This window comes from Megalobrama amblycephala, linkage group LG2, assembly GCF_018812025.1.
Source record: "Megalobrama amblycephala isolate DHTTF-2021 linkage group LG2, ASM1881202v1, whole genome shotgun sequence".
Lineage (NCBI taxonomy): Eukaryota > Metazoa > Chordata > Actinopteri > Cypriniformes > Xenocyprididae > Megalobrama > Megalobrama amblycephala.
Window position 1 is genome coordinate 38,652,918 of NC_063045.1, and position 14,990 is coordinate 38,667,907.

The 14,990-nt window shown below is 36.1% G+C and overlaps 1 protein-coding gene across 2 annotated transcripts in view; it reads right to left on the reverse strand.

Moving 5' to 3' along the window:
- erbin (erbb2 interacting protein) overlaps positions 1–14,990 on the reverse strand; it is an 80,400-nt gene that overhangs the window by 35,607 nt on the left and 29,803 nt on the right. For both annotated transcript variants that reach the window (XM_048174877.1, XM_048174869.1), the window contains exons 2-3: positions 5,402–5,609; positions 3,449–3,566 (exon numbers count right to left, since the gene is read on the reverse strand). In XM_048174877.1, coding sequence (XP_048030834.1) covers positions 3,449–3,566; positions 5,402–5,590 — 307 coding nt within the window. In that variant the 5' untranslated portion in view covers positions 5,591–5,609. The remainder of the gene's footprint in view (positions 1–3,448; positions 3,567–5,401; positions 5,610–14,990) is intronic.

Below are 14,990 nucleotides of genomic sequence, written 5' to 3' on the forward strand. Positions count from 1 at the left end.
AATATTCCGAAGGTGTTTACTGAATCTACAGCACCACAGCAAAATAAATGGAGCTTTAGCAGCAGTCGAGATTAAACATAATGAGAGAGAAAGACTGGGCAAACACATTATCCATTGCACTATTATTGCTGGTTACAACATACATTTTATTCAATTTTAATATCTATTTCACTGATTTTAACTGTATTATATCTTTGAGTCCAGAGTAAAAACATAAAATAAAATAAATTAAAATAATTGTGATGGAACGTGACCTACGCTACCGGTAAAAAAAGTTAAGATTTTTAAAAATGTTTCTGAAAGAAGTCTCTTCTGCTCACCAAGGTTGCATTTATTTGATCAAAATTACAGTAAAACAGTAACACTGTGATATTTTATTACAGACTTCTATGTTATTTCGATTTAAATATATTTAAAAAGCACATTTATTCCTGTGATTAAAGCTGAATTTTTAGCATCATTACTCCAGTCTTCAGTGTCACATGATCCTTCAGAAATCATTCTAATATGCTGAGTTGATGCTCAAGAAACATTTCTTATTATTATCAATGTTGAAAACAGTTGTGGCACTTTATTTTTTGTGAAAACTAATATTAGTAATAATTATTATAATAATTATATAATATTAGTAATATAATATTAGAAATAATTGATAATAATTGAGCGGCAAATCATAATATTAGAATGATTTCTGAAGGACACTGAAGACTGGAGTAATGATGATGAAAATTCAGCTTTGCATCACAGGAATAAATAACTTCAATAAATTAAAATAGAAAACAGTTATTTTAAATTGTAATAATATTTCTAAATATTACTATTGCAGCCTTGGTGAGCATAAGAGAAAAGTTTTTAAACTTTTGACTGGTAGTGTAAATTTTGTTTATAATCATTGTACACTAATTGTTTAGGAGTTATGGAACTGGAAGTATTATTTGGAATCCGAATTTGAATGAGCCAAAATAAATAGTTGCAATTCAAACAAGCCCCGTTCCTATTTGTGCTGCACTTAAAATATACGGTACAACATGTTAAGTAAACACTTCAACAACTAGATCTTTCTCAAAATCGACAACCAAAGAAAACCGACACCTAACGCTTTTAATAGAAACAAGCTCATGCAGCACTAGATCTAGACTGCATATTTCCTGTCCTACTAACCGCAAGAGCTGGAGTGTAACATTAAAGTTATGTTAAGATATCCTCCCTCCAAAGCACTCGGATGCAAACTAAACCCACGAGCTGAGTAAACCACAGGCGGGTCTGCATTAACCCAGACTCACTGAGCACTCTCACGCATCTGTGAGCTCTCACATCCGCACCAGGTGACCCGGCACAGCGACTGCAACAAGACTGCGCTCGAGTTTACTTTGCAGAACTTCTTATGTGCCATTAAACCAAGCGGCTATGCTAAAAACAAACATGACCAGCCTGGAAGAAAGTATCAATTAAACAACATGTAAACCTGGAAATTAACTCCTAAGCCAGTGATGAGTGTGAAGTAAATAAATGCTGCCTGCAACCCATTTTCCTTAAATAAAACATTCTATTCAACAAGAAAAAAGACAGGGTGAAGAATGTACATTAATAATGTAAACGACTCGTTTTGTTTTCATGTTGACTTTGAATGTTTAGGAAAATGTGATTTATAGTTTTCAGCTAAAAATAAGGAGTGTGGTGTAAGCACTACTGTAGCACAACTGTTTTCAACATTGATCAATCAGAAATGTTTCTCGAGCATCAAATCAGCATATTAGAATGATTTCTGAAGGATCATGTGACACTCAAGACTGGAGTAACGATTCTGAAAATTCAGCTTTATCATCACAGGAATAAATTACATTTTAAAATATATATGAAAATAGAAAAGAGGGTTTTTTTTTAAATAGTAATAATATTTCACAATATTACTGTTTTTACTGGCTTATGGAATGTCAATCACTGTTCTCCGCTTCACTTTAATTAAAGATTTTAATTTTGATATTCTGGAAATGTAAAAAATGCAAAAACTACCAGCAGCTTCCTTTGCAAATTAAGGATGTGTAAAACTAAATATATTAGCACAGCAAAATATCATGCTAACTGAAGCACTATTGCTAAGAGTATAAATAAAATCTCCATAAACTACTCAAAACCCCTACTTTTAGGATGTGACAGCATATTCAAATGGTTTTGACTAAGACTTCCTGTGCAGGTCTGAGCTTGTCACCGTCTGTCATTACCTTATCAGATTCTGCAATGCACCAGCTGAGAGATGAAGTGATGTGTAAACAGAGACTCTGTGATTTGATGTGTTTCTAGTGTTGTGGTCTTCAGTTGTGCTTAAAAATGGAATAAATTGTTTCTGGTGACAAATTTCAGATTGCCATCAGTTTACAGCATATCAAAGCTAGTGGGTATTTAACATTCCAAAGCAAAGGAAGAATAAACATACACATGGCGTAATCCAACGGCTCTGTTCCAATCCCTAGAAAGCTGCTGTCTACATAGGCAGCTGCCTTACTAGGGTCATTTACCCAAGAATGTGTTTATATTTAGATGAAGTGCAGCGACAGGAAACAGAACCCAGAGGTTTAGAGGTGTTAGCGTGTTGCTTAGCTGTTAGCACAATAATCTAATTGGTTAACAATCCCCTTTTCGAGCATAGATCTGAACTTAAATGGTTGTAATTCATGAATGCAGATTATAACAGAAGTGAAAGTACTTCACATGTAAGTAAAAAAAAAAAAAAAAAAAAAATTTATATATATATATATATATATATATATATATATATATGATTTTACAGAAAATTGCTAGAAAATCAAGGCCATGTCTAACCAAGCTGTGTTCCAAACTGTTAATATCACAAAAACTGAAAGTGCTGAAAGGATTTAAAGTACATTTTCCATGGTAAAGCAATGTCCAATTTCAAGGATGAATTTTGAATGTTTAAACTTTCAAATGATTTCTAAATTATGATGATTACTAAAATATGTGATGGGGAAAAAGGCAATAAAAAAGCATGCCAACCAGGACACTGACAGTTAACAGGCTAAGCATAAAACAAACTGCACACACAAAGAGCTCATGTTTGAATAGCCTGAAATGATTTCAGTATTTTTACAGTAATGAATAAAATATACTCATAATTGACTCTGTCTTGGATTATATAACTAGGATTATTTCTTGTATTTGATTACAGCTAACCAAACAAATCAAAAACCACAAAAAAAACAAATGTTAATTTACTAGGATTCGTGAGCACGTAGGGATTTAATGGTGAATTTTGTGTTGAAGTGAAAATGTGGAGCTTGCAGAGAATTACAGTGGATAAGGGCTCAGTGAGTCACTGCAGATATCAGTATGCCTCTGCTTCTGTAATGGGTTGTCCGATAGCGTAACTAGACTCCAAAAAGGGAAAAAAAAAAAAAAAAAAAAAAAGAGGAGAATTGGCTGTTTTGCTTACTGTTCTTGCTGACGTCGAGCTCCCTGAGATTGGTGAGGTTTGCGATGCCCGGTGGCAATGCTGTTAGGTCGTTGTCTGGTAGACTCAGTCGGTAGAGCAAACTGCAGTTGAAAAGTTGCTGTAAAGGACGGGAAATGGAGAGACAGACATTTGAGAAACATTAATGGAAAACTTTATTAAGAATAGAACTTCATATTAATATTTCAGCAGTTTGCAGAGGAGTTAGATTCATTTAAAATGGATTTTTTTATTTGTGAATTAGTTCTGCTTAGGTGAAACAGTCAAAGCAAAATCTGGTTTAAAACTTGATTAGTTCTCGAAGGACTTTCATGTAATCTAATTCAATACAGTCTAAAGAAAATAACACGTCTGCAACACAAGGCCAATTTTGATGAAGGACGAGAAAGACGTGGATAAACAATCAAAAATCCAGCCCAGTGGAAACTGTTTAAATGATAAAAAAGAAAATCAGATTGCTTGGAGACGTCCTGCCTGGGTGACATATTGAATATTCATGATGTAGTCATGATTATTTGCTATCGATATAATGATTCAATGGCTCAAAAATATTTCTGTAAAACATTATTGTAAATATTATTTTCACTTACAGGTTACAATGTTTTATGGAAGCCCACTCCCACCACGGAAGTGTAAAAAAAAAAAAAAAAAAAAAAAAAAAAAAACCCCCCCAACAGAATTGCGAGTTTATATCTCGCAAATCAGACTCTCTCAGATTAGAGAGTTTATAACGCAATGCTGTCTTTATTTCTCACAGTTCGGAGTTTATATTTAACAGTTAATTTTACAATTCTGTCATTTTTCTCAAAATTGCGAGTTTGGACGAATGTATGGTTGTTGAAAAAATGATCACAGATTTTAAACCATTTTAGAGCAAATAAGTAAATATTTCAATATGTACAGAATACCATCAAAAGGCAAAAAAAAAAAAAAAACAGCCATACACCAAGTAATGAGAGTTATGTAATCAGATTACTTTTTCCCAAGTAACTAGTAAAGTAATGCATTACTTTTAAATTTATAATGGAATATCAGAGATACATTACTTATTTGAAAGAAAAGTAAGTTAAATGTTAAACAACACAAATATACTTTCCCCTGGTTTCACAGACAAGGCTTAAACCTAGTCCTAGACTAAAATGCATGTTTAAGCTGTTTTAACTGACAGCAACTTGAACTGACAAATCTTAAAAAGTCAGTGCCAATGTTTTGTCTCAAGATGCACAATAATAATATTTTTTTCTAAGGCATGTTTATAAAAGCTACAGTACTTCAATGTCCTAATTAAACTAATCCTGGCCTAATCTAAGTCCTTTCTGTGAAACAGGGCATAATGTATTTAATCTCACTTTGTTAAGCAATGTCTTTGCGGCTGACCGTCAATGATTTTCTCAATATTTCGATGTTTTTGCACCTTCAGAATCCTTAAATCTCTATGATATATAAATCTCAATTCCATAAAATTGACCCTTACGGCTGGTTTTGCGGTCACATTTGTGTTTCAGTTTTTGTTTTTATTGCTGAAGTAAGAGCTGAAAGGTTTTTCTGAGCTGCGCCCTCTACTGTACAAATATGAATTTGCATTTCCTTCAGCCTGAGGTTTATTCATTTCACTTTGGTGTGAAAAGGGCCTTTACATACGCCAAAAATAGAACTTTTGCCTTTTTTGTTATTAAAAACAAACAAGCAATCCCAGCCTAGCCCAGATGAGAAAAAAGTAACGCAACATTACTTTCAATAAAAAATTTAACAAGTAACGCAATTAGTAACATTTTTAGGGAGTAACGCAATACTGCAATGCATTACTTTTAAAATTAACTTTCCCCAACACTGCTACCAACTAACAAAAAAGGTAGTTTCACCATCTAAGCACCAAACAAACTTTCTGGAGACATGCAATGCAAGCGCGTCAATGGTGCAGGAGTGCACTCATACTTTGGGCAGCTCTTCGATCTGGTTGGCGTCGAGGTAGAGCTCCTCCAGGGTCTTCTCAAAGTTGAAGATCTCTTTGGGGACCTGCTCCAGGCTGCAGTGTGAGTAGTCCAGCGAGGTGACGGTCTCCTCCTCTCCCCGCAGGCAGCGGCATGGCACCAGCCGCACAAACAAACTCCGCTTGCTGCTCATCCTCACAACAGCTCAGGCACTACAGAAGAGAAAGAGAACAAGATCAGCATCTCATCAACGTTAATAATTCAAGGAAATGAACACTGGGATACGTGATAGTGCTGTCAAAACAGCTTGGTTTACAGCTTAGTTACACCCGGAGCAGGGTTCAGCTTTTTATGATCCGTGAGTGATTTGAAGTAGGTATTGTTTACATGGATGCTCATTTTAAAAAACTAATTTTACATTATTTAAAATATTTGTTGCATCAACATATTCACAACATGAGCTACAAGTTCTGATCACAGCTTAATTTTACATTTCCTGTTTTCTAAAAACATTGCTAGTGCATTACTAGAATTAAAAAGAAACTAAACTATGCTAACTATCATCATGATAATTTTTTTCGCCCCATCTTTGGCAATTTGCTGTTGAAGGGTTTTTTGATTTTGTCAAATAAATAAATAAATGTTTCCTTCAGTAATTTTGTTGGCGAGATTAACACTGGTTTAGGCATAAAAATATTGCTAATGCAGCCGACAATTACTCAAACTCTACAATAGCACTGAGGGAAGCACATTAACATTCATTAAAACCCATTTATATTCAAAGTTGGTCTGAAAACAGCATCATTATACAATGTCCTTTCATTCTGTTGAAATGGAAAAATATGCCTCGATATGGCATCAAAAAGGGTGGCCCAAGGTTTGCTCATAAATTGAAGGTGTTTTTTTTATGAGGCGCTGCTCTACAGCTATCCAAACCCAGTGGCAAGAACAATTCCCTGCTGTACACACAAGTATTCTCCGGTGTTGTTTGCGTGTGGACCGTCATGAAGAGCCCTTCAATCTGCATTTGGATGAGGCGCCACAGCTTATGCTATTCAGGAGTATGAGTGATGTTAAAATCTGCTGACAGAAAACAGCTGAAATCATACAACCAGGGCCACCGAAATTCAGTTCTGCACCTTTTTACAGGACATCAGTCCCCATTGACTTTACAGCCAAGGTGAATTGTTGGTCAACAACCTATTTAACTACGTGAATCTGAGATGTTTTTTGAGAGAAACAGGATATTCAACAAGAAAAATGCAGTATGGAACTTTTATCAAAATCAGCTGGATCATGAACAGAGCATACATACCAAATGTACTAGCCAGACTGAATGAAAGTCACTAAAGCAATGCCTAAAAGTCTCGTTGGCTAGTGGTTAACATTATGCAATAGGCCACGTCACATCAGCGTCACAGGAAACTTGATTCACAGTAGTTACTATGCTTCAAGAAAAGATTATGAAGACAAACGTAAGTCTGGTTTTTTTTTTCTAGGAATAACATGCGTAAAAAGACCAAATACATGCGTAAAAGTAAAGCGAAGAGCATTGACTCTTTGTATAGAGTACGAAATATCAAAGATAGGAATCATATCAGATGATTTACATTTGTAAACACAGCTCATTTTTATGCATGTGCACTGATATAAGTGATCCGCCAGAATTAGATTTAGCTATATTGTGTTTACAGTATTGTCTAGCATATATATCAGTGCCGAGAGACTTATCTGAGAGTTCAAGACAATTAAGAGATTTAAATATTGGTTGGTTTTGTTCTAAGTGATCGCAATCGATTCTCAAAAAGTACTAATGAAAAAATTATCGGATGTTGCAGTCTGATGCTCAGGCAATAATATACTTTTTTTTTTTTACATTAAATACATTACATTGATACATTACTTTTCAATAAGCTTCTTTATTACATGACAAACATTGCTTAAAAATGAGACAAACCAAAAAACAAATAAATATGTTATGTACACATGTATGTTTCAGTAGTCTAATGGTCATGCAGAAAGTAAACAAATACAATCTGTTCTTCCGAATATCAGTTACTGGACAGCTGAATATAAAAATAACTTGTATCTGTCATAAAAGGCGGCTAATTTATAGAATCAGTTCATCCCTAATAATCCTGCAATCTTTTGGTTAGAAGCCCAGATCTTTGACCACTAGGGCTACACTGCACCAGACAATAGAAGCAGTTGTTTTGATGTCGGGTCATTAGACATTAAACACTGGCTACAGTAATACACTACTCAAGGTCAGGTACACATGGGTAATGTGATATGAAAATGACATGTCAATACTACTGGATAATAAATGAAGAGAGTGATGGAATCATATTGTATGAATCATTTGAGGAAAGTAAAAACACAGGCCTCGAGCCTAGTTCCTCTTGGAGTAGGTCCAGGTGCAACATTGTGTTTCTACACACTATGGCATGATTACGTGGAGATCTGCGGTATTGTGACGGGCCGTCTTGAGTAACCGCTTTTAGACATGAATTTCAGTGCACAAAAGAGACGGAAGCAGTGCAGGAGGAAAAACAAGCCCCCTCAGCCTCTGGCTTTACTGTTGTGCGTCAAAGAGAGAAGTGTGAGAAAATGTGAAAGATTTCCATTTCCAACCAGTTGTTACGTGTGCTGGTTCGTGGTCATGTGATGATGATGAACAGTAGGCAATGAAGTGCGGGATTACATCACAGCCTCAGGAATGTGGCTGCATCAATGAGATCCTTGTGGAAGAGTGTGGAGAATGTGACCTTTCTTCCTCCTCCTCATCATCAGACAGACGCAGCCCAACTCTTCATCACATGTGCAAATGTGTTTGGACCGAGGGCATCCAAACAATTATTCCTTCAATGAAAAGTCACTGTTGTACACGACCAGTCAAACGCCGCACACAAATTCTGTTTTGTTATATTTCAAACATTTTGATTCGAAAGCCTTCTGCTTAAATGCTTGAAATGCATTTTTGAAATGCAATTTTTCTCAAATATTGATTTCTTTACACTATTTCATATTTACACAAAAATGAAATGGATGAATTGGACCAGGTATGGGTCAATGACGAATAAGAGTGTCCAAGCTGAAGCAAAGTAAAAATCTTTTAAAAATCTAGTTTAAAACATATGTGCCAAGTTCTTGAATGCATTCTTGTTATTCAAGTTGGCTTTGAAAAACTACTCTTTTCAAAAAAGTTTAAACTTAATGACTCATGTCACCAAATGTCATATGGTGTAACCAAGAAAAAGTTACATATTTTCCCATGTGTTACATGTGAATAAATCTCAATCATTATTTTTAAGAAGGTAAACTATTTTTAAGAGTTGACAAGAGTTGGCATGACATTTTACTGCCTGATCCAACCTTGCCTTGTCACAAAAAGGTCAAATTATGTGATATATTTGAAAAGACTTCCTGACCTTAACACACAGTCATGAGGGTCTGCGGGGGTCACCTGCATAAGTTCAACCGAAAAAAAAAAAACAAATAGAAAAAGTGTTCAGAATCAAAAGCATCCCAGGATACAAGAACATTCAGAGTGTGAAGAGCTGGACACTAAACCAGTGTTATTGTCACTTTATTATAATTATTTTAAATTGGCTTATTTTAAATTTTTATATTTCCTGATTTCATTTTAAGTATTTTAGTTTAGTTAATTTTAGTTATTTTAGTACTTCAAATTTTATTTTGCCTTGGCAAATAGCAGCAATAAAATAAGTTTAACCATTTTTTCCAAGTAACAAGAATGTTTTTAATTTGAATTTTAAATGGTTTTAGTTTAAAGTAAGGTCATATGGGCTATAATTATGGTGCTTTTTATGTTGTATTTTGGCATTTTCAAGCTCAAAATTCCCTGTCTGTTGGCAAAGACATTATGGAAAAGAACACCAAGAACTTTCTTCAAGATCTCCTCATGGTTCCACAAGAAACAATCAAACAGCACTTACTGCAAGCAATGATAATGCATATGTGAAACCCTTTTGGTAAGGTTGGGTAAGGTTATAATAGCCACAGCTGTTCATCTTTCACAAATGCTATGTTTGGCTGTTGCAGAAAGTTTGGGCAGAGAGGAAAGTTTGGGCAGAGAGTGATAGTGAATAAGAACACGCTGCTCTCTAGAGGCCTCCTCTTATCAGTCATAATAAACACACGACTGGTGACGTCGACTTGCGGAGGGAAATGGGCGTGCTTGCCCCGAATGCCCGCAAGTTCAGGGCGGAGGTTGAGTGTTTCCCTTTTAACACACTGGCAGACAATGACAGCCAGATACTGTAGCAATATCAGCGTAGCTGACGTTAAGACGTCTACACAGTGTGTGTAAGAGCTACAGGGAAGTGGAAGGATGAGGAATTAGAGCAGTTGAGAAGAGCTGTGAGATTATTCAGCATCCAGTCGAGACTGTACAACTGCACAACCGCTACTGCACGTTTCTTTTACAAACTGTAATTTTCTGATCTTTTCATTCTAGGCATTTACTCTCCTGAGATTTAAACACAGGCATGCATAATTTAGCAATTTGCAGTGCGTGGGAAAATATGGTTTTACTTCCTATTGGTGCTGACAGCGTCATGTGACGCGTGTCATGCGATACATCCCTCGGAGAGGAAGCAACTGTCTCTAAGGAGCAACAGAGATCACCAAGCCAATAGTAATGAACACCACATGGCCTCTACACTAAGCAAAACACACTGAAGGAGGGACCTGAGCCATATCTAGAGGCCAGACGATCAGAGATCTGGGGCTACCTGGCAACTAGATATCAACCAACATTACCTTATGACTGTGTTAGGTGTACTGTAAATCAAAGCATTTCTAAGTATGCTGATTTCAAGAAGGCAGCTGTCTCACTCTGAAGGTGATGATACACGGGGCAACTGCCTAGGCAATCTTGCCTAGCGATGATGCTTGGGCACTTTCCCATTGAGAACGGGAAACAAAATTTCTATCTAGATACTTTAGATTGAAATTTGTTTCCCATTCTCAATGGGAAAGTGCACAAGCATCATCACTCGGCGAGACTGCCCGTCAACATTGCTCAAAAAGTTGCCCCGTGTATCATCACCTTGAGATTGTGAATGGGAACATGGTTTGTGTAACATTAACAACACATTATTAGCTGTCTGATAACATAGTCAAGCAAAAGGCTATCACGTTAATTCTTGTTATGTGTCCGATGTTGTAGAGAACGATACATAAAACGCATCACCCTTCTGATTTAATGACTAAAAAAGTATAAAAAGTTATTTTTCCTGTGAATACCATTTCTAGGTGTTTTTTTTATTTTTTATTATTATTAAATGGTGCCATGTATTGAAGGGCCCTATAATTTCCACAATGCAAAAAATGCAGACAGAATCACAGAATCCAGTCATAAAAATACCAGAAGTTGGGCTGTCCAGTTGACCCTTAGATGGGAGTTTGATTGACAGATGATCTAACCAATCATAACGCAGAATCCACCGTCATGTCCGACAAAGCAGTCAGGGGAGTTAGCAGATTAAAGTTGGACTGAACTTGAAATATAGTGTGTACTGATGTCTTTCCATGGTTAAAACAACATTCCTTCTCATGTTCATTCATGTTTATTTGATGATTTATTAGATGATCAGTTCATGAGCCTCTTGATCTGAGGCGTTACAGCGATCTGTCACGTCACATCAAAGAGCCACAAAACGTTTTTTATTGTTCAAATTTAATGTTTTATGCCTTTCTTTGATTACCACCATATTTGATACATTTGTATTTGTAATAAATCATTTTAGCTTTAAAATTATTTTATAGTTTTAGTTATTTTAGCTGCAGCTATTTACTAGCCGCAAATAAAAAAAAGTTTAACAATTTTTTCTTTTTTTCAAGTAACAAAAATGTTTTAATTTTTTCAATGGTTTTAGTTTTAGTTAGACGGGTCATATGGGCTAGAATTATGGTGCTTTTTGTGTTGTATTTTGGCATTTTCAAGCTCAATAGCCCCTGTCTGTTGGCAAAGACATAATGGAACAGGAACAGGAACTTTCTACAAGATCTCCTTATGGTTCCACATAAAATAGTCAAACAGCACTATATCCAGAAAAATTAAAACAACACAATTTCAGAAAAAAATAAAATTTAATTTTTCATATTTTTGTAAAAATCATAATAAATCATTAAAAATGTAATTATTATGAATTCAATTGATTAGACATGTGATTGTTAAAATGTAATATAACCTTTAACACGCAATCCAGAACAGTAAAAAAAGAATAAAAAAATTAATGAATAAATAAATAAATAAAACAGGTCTCAAAGGATGTATTAATTTCAGACACAATATTTAAGAACCAGTGACCAAGTTGTAACAAATCATGGGTCTATCTCCACCAGTACAGCCCCAGAACACCCTAGTAACTGCACAGCAACAGGTTAAAAACCACTCAGAAATGCAAGTGCTCAGCAGCACCCTGGCAACCAAGCATAACACTCCAGCACTGTGATGGAAAGTTTTGCAAGCACAAAAACTGTAAATGAAAAACTCTAGTTAGAAACTATTCGTCTCACTTATCATAACTGTGCATGTTGGTGCATCCAAACGTTTGTGTGTGTATGAGCGGGCAGGGAATGTACAACGGAGATTTGCTGCTGGCACAACTTTCACATCAAACAGACCTCCCACAATCTGTCATCCCTCTTTTGTGCCAGTCCACACGGCTCTCTTTATCCGGAAAACGCCAGCCCATCAGGCAGCCTTTAACCCTTCGGGTCACCGCCGTCGCCATGGTTACAGCCGGCCCGATGGTGGCAGAAGCGAAAACAGTGGACAATGTGAGACACACTGCAGCACAGCTACATTCCACAACGGCAGCACGTCTGAAGGTTACCAGGCTCATGATGGCCTAAAAAAACAGGTCGGAAATGTTCAAAAAAAAAAAAAAAAAAAAAAAAAAAAAAAAAAAAAAACACCTGTGGGGTAAAAATCACACCTAGAGAGAACCGCAGAGGAGGAGGAGGAAATGGCAGCAGGAAATCCTTCACACGCATGCTGGCACTGTAAAGTCCATGCCACTGTTTTGGGGATGGTTTCCATGGATCATTTACCAATGGATTTCTGTGCAACACAGTACAGGCTTATAGTTAAAAAAACAACGTGACTTGAGAAGCTTACAGGAAATGGTGAATAGGATTCTCTAATCCCGTTTTAAAGGAAAATTGCTCAACAACTTTTCAACATATTCACATTGCTCTTTCCCATTCATCTAGAGCAGCAACAAAAAATTGATATAGTCAATAATAAAGACAGTGAAAACTTAATTGTGAAAAACTCTACTTTACAAAACTCATTTCTAAAAACAAACAAAAAAAACAAAAACAAACAAAAAAAACTGTGGTGGGAAAAAGTGCATGGCTCAAATTGTCAAAAGTGGCACTTTCAGATGCTAATAAGTGTATAGTTTCATGTGGGTTGCCTTGTCATGTCGGCTTATATTTACAGGAAACCAAATTACTAAAATAAGTTACTGTGATCAGATGAGTGAAACTGTTTGCCATACACTGTCGCAATACACTGGTATTGACATGATAGTTAAAAAAGGAAATATGTTAATACTACACATAATATCGTAAATAATCCACAGGCAGTTGGTTGATAGTCCAAACATAGACCCGTCATAAAATGGAAAAAAAGCAGTGTACAGTTGTACTATCGCTGCACAAAATCAAGTGAGAGGAGATGAGTGTGAAAACTAGACCCTCTATCCATAGATGGGGTTTCCGCAGGAAGTTCTGATCAACAGTAAGTTCTTTTTGTGTTGTAATGGTTCCCTACACTTATATTTTGAGTGATTTATTGGCTAAAAAAAGATTAAAAATAAACAGTTAAAGATCAATTTGACTAAAAGCATTAAGTGTGCTGCACAAGTCCTGAAAAGTGAAGACCCCAAGTTGCTGGATTCAGTACAGTAATCCCTGCTCTCCTCCATGTAATCTAATGGGACGTGAGACTAGCTAAACAATCAAATTACACTTCAAATCATTTTTTCCAAATGATGGTTTCTGTCATTTTATGTAGTTTTTAATCACGTGTTCAAAGTTCAAGTGTTCATTTTTTTTTAAATAAATTTAATTTATTTCTGATAAATATGCAAAAGATCCTGAAAATTCTTCCAATTTCCAGTATCTGAAAGATTTTTTCTGAAGAATATTGGGCAGTTTAACTGCTCAGGACAAACAAGGGACTCATGAACAACCATCACAAAACAAAAAAAAAACTGTCGTAGATCGTCCAGGTAATGACACACAGTATTAAGAATTAACTTTTGAGCGGGGCGTTTTTATAAATTCAGCTATGTTTTTGTCTTGTGGACCATATGTAAACATTTTTAATGTAAAATATCATACTCAGGACAGTACTAAATCAAAAAAAATTATGCATATTGTATGATCATTCACATTTTGTAATTTTGAAATGTGATTGTTCACATTTTCACAGATTTTGCAAGGGGTTCACAATATATATACATTTCGTATTTACGAGGTGGGAAGTCGTGTGTACGATGGTAGGTGCGTTCAAGTCACTTTCGTCGGATTATGATGGCGGTGTGCCTTCTCTAAATTAATTACACAAAATAACAACACTTCTGCTTCTAGAAAATGTAGAGCAAAGAATGTGCATTCGTTGTATGTTGCTTTTTTATGTTTTTTAATTAATTTATGAAGCCATTGTAAACTTTATTGTTACATATTACATTTTTATATTGTGATGCTATCGTATTTTTGCTGGTAATCAGTTTACTTCGTTGTAAATAGAAAAGCCTGACAATGTCACTGCTAAATACCTATAAGTATTGTGGTATTTCACTATGTTTCTGACTGACACACCCCCAACTCTTACAGATCGGAGCTTAAAGAAAATTATGAGCTCCCCACTGGTATTTACACATTGTGGTGGCGTTCATGTCAGTTCTGCTCGTAAATACGATCTTTCCGACATGACTTGAACGCCACCACAATGTCGTAAATACCAGTGGGGAGCTCATAATTTTCTTTAAGCTCCGATCTGTATCGCCATCACCTGCTTTCAAATGGAGCGGCATTTAATAGACAAAGCCGTAGATCACTGACAAGCCACGCAATATCGCGTTCAAATCGCAGATGAATTCTTCGATAATGACGCGATATGCGACTTGTCAGTGAACTACGGCTCTGTCTATTAAATGCCGCTCCATTTGAAAGCAGGTGATGGCGATTTAGCGGTAATCAGGGAACCGGCTTTACTGACGAAATGCGCGTGACGATCGCATGCGATATATCGCCCAGCCCTACTTGAATGCACCAATTCAACAGCTCCAATCACCATGAACGATATAATTGTGAGTAAATTGTCATTTTTGGTCGAACTGTTCCTTTAAGCGGTGACCCATCTGAGATTTCAGCATGGCTTGATCAGCATGAAGATCATCAAGGCAAATGATTCGGCATGAATCAGAGGGTCTCCGTGGCTCCAAGCCACCTTGTGGGAACTCAGTGACCCATTTCCCGCAGCTCTATGGACCGGCTCTGATGACCAATTAGACAACGGTCACATTTTAAATACAACATGGCTTTGCTTG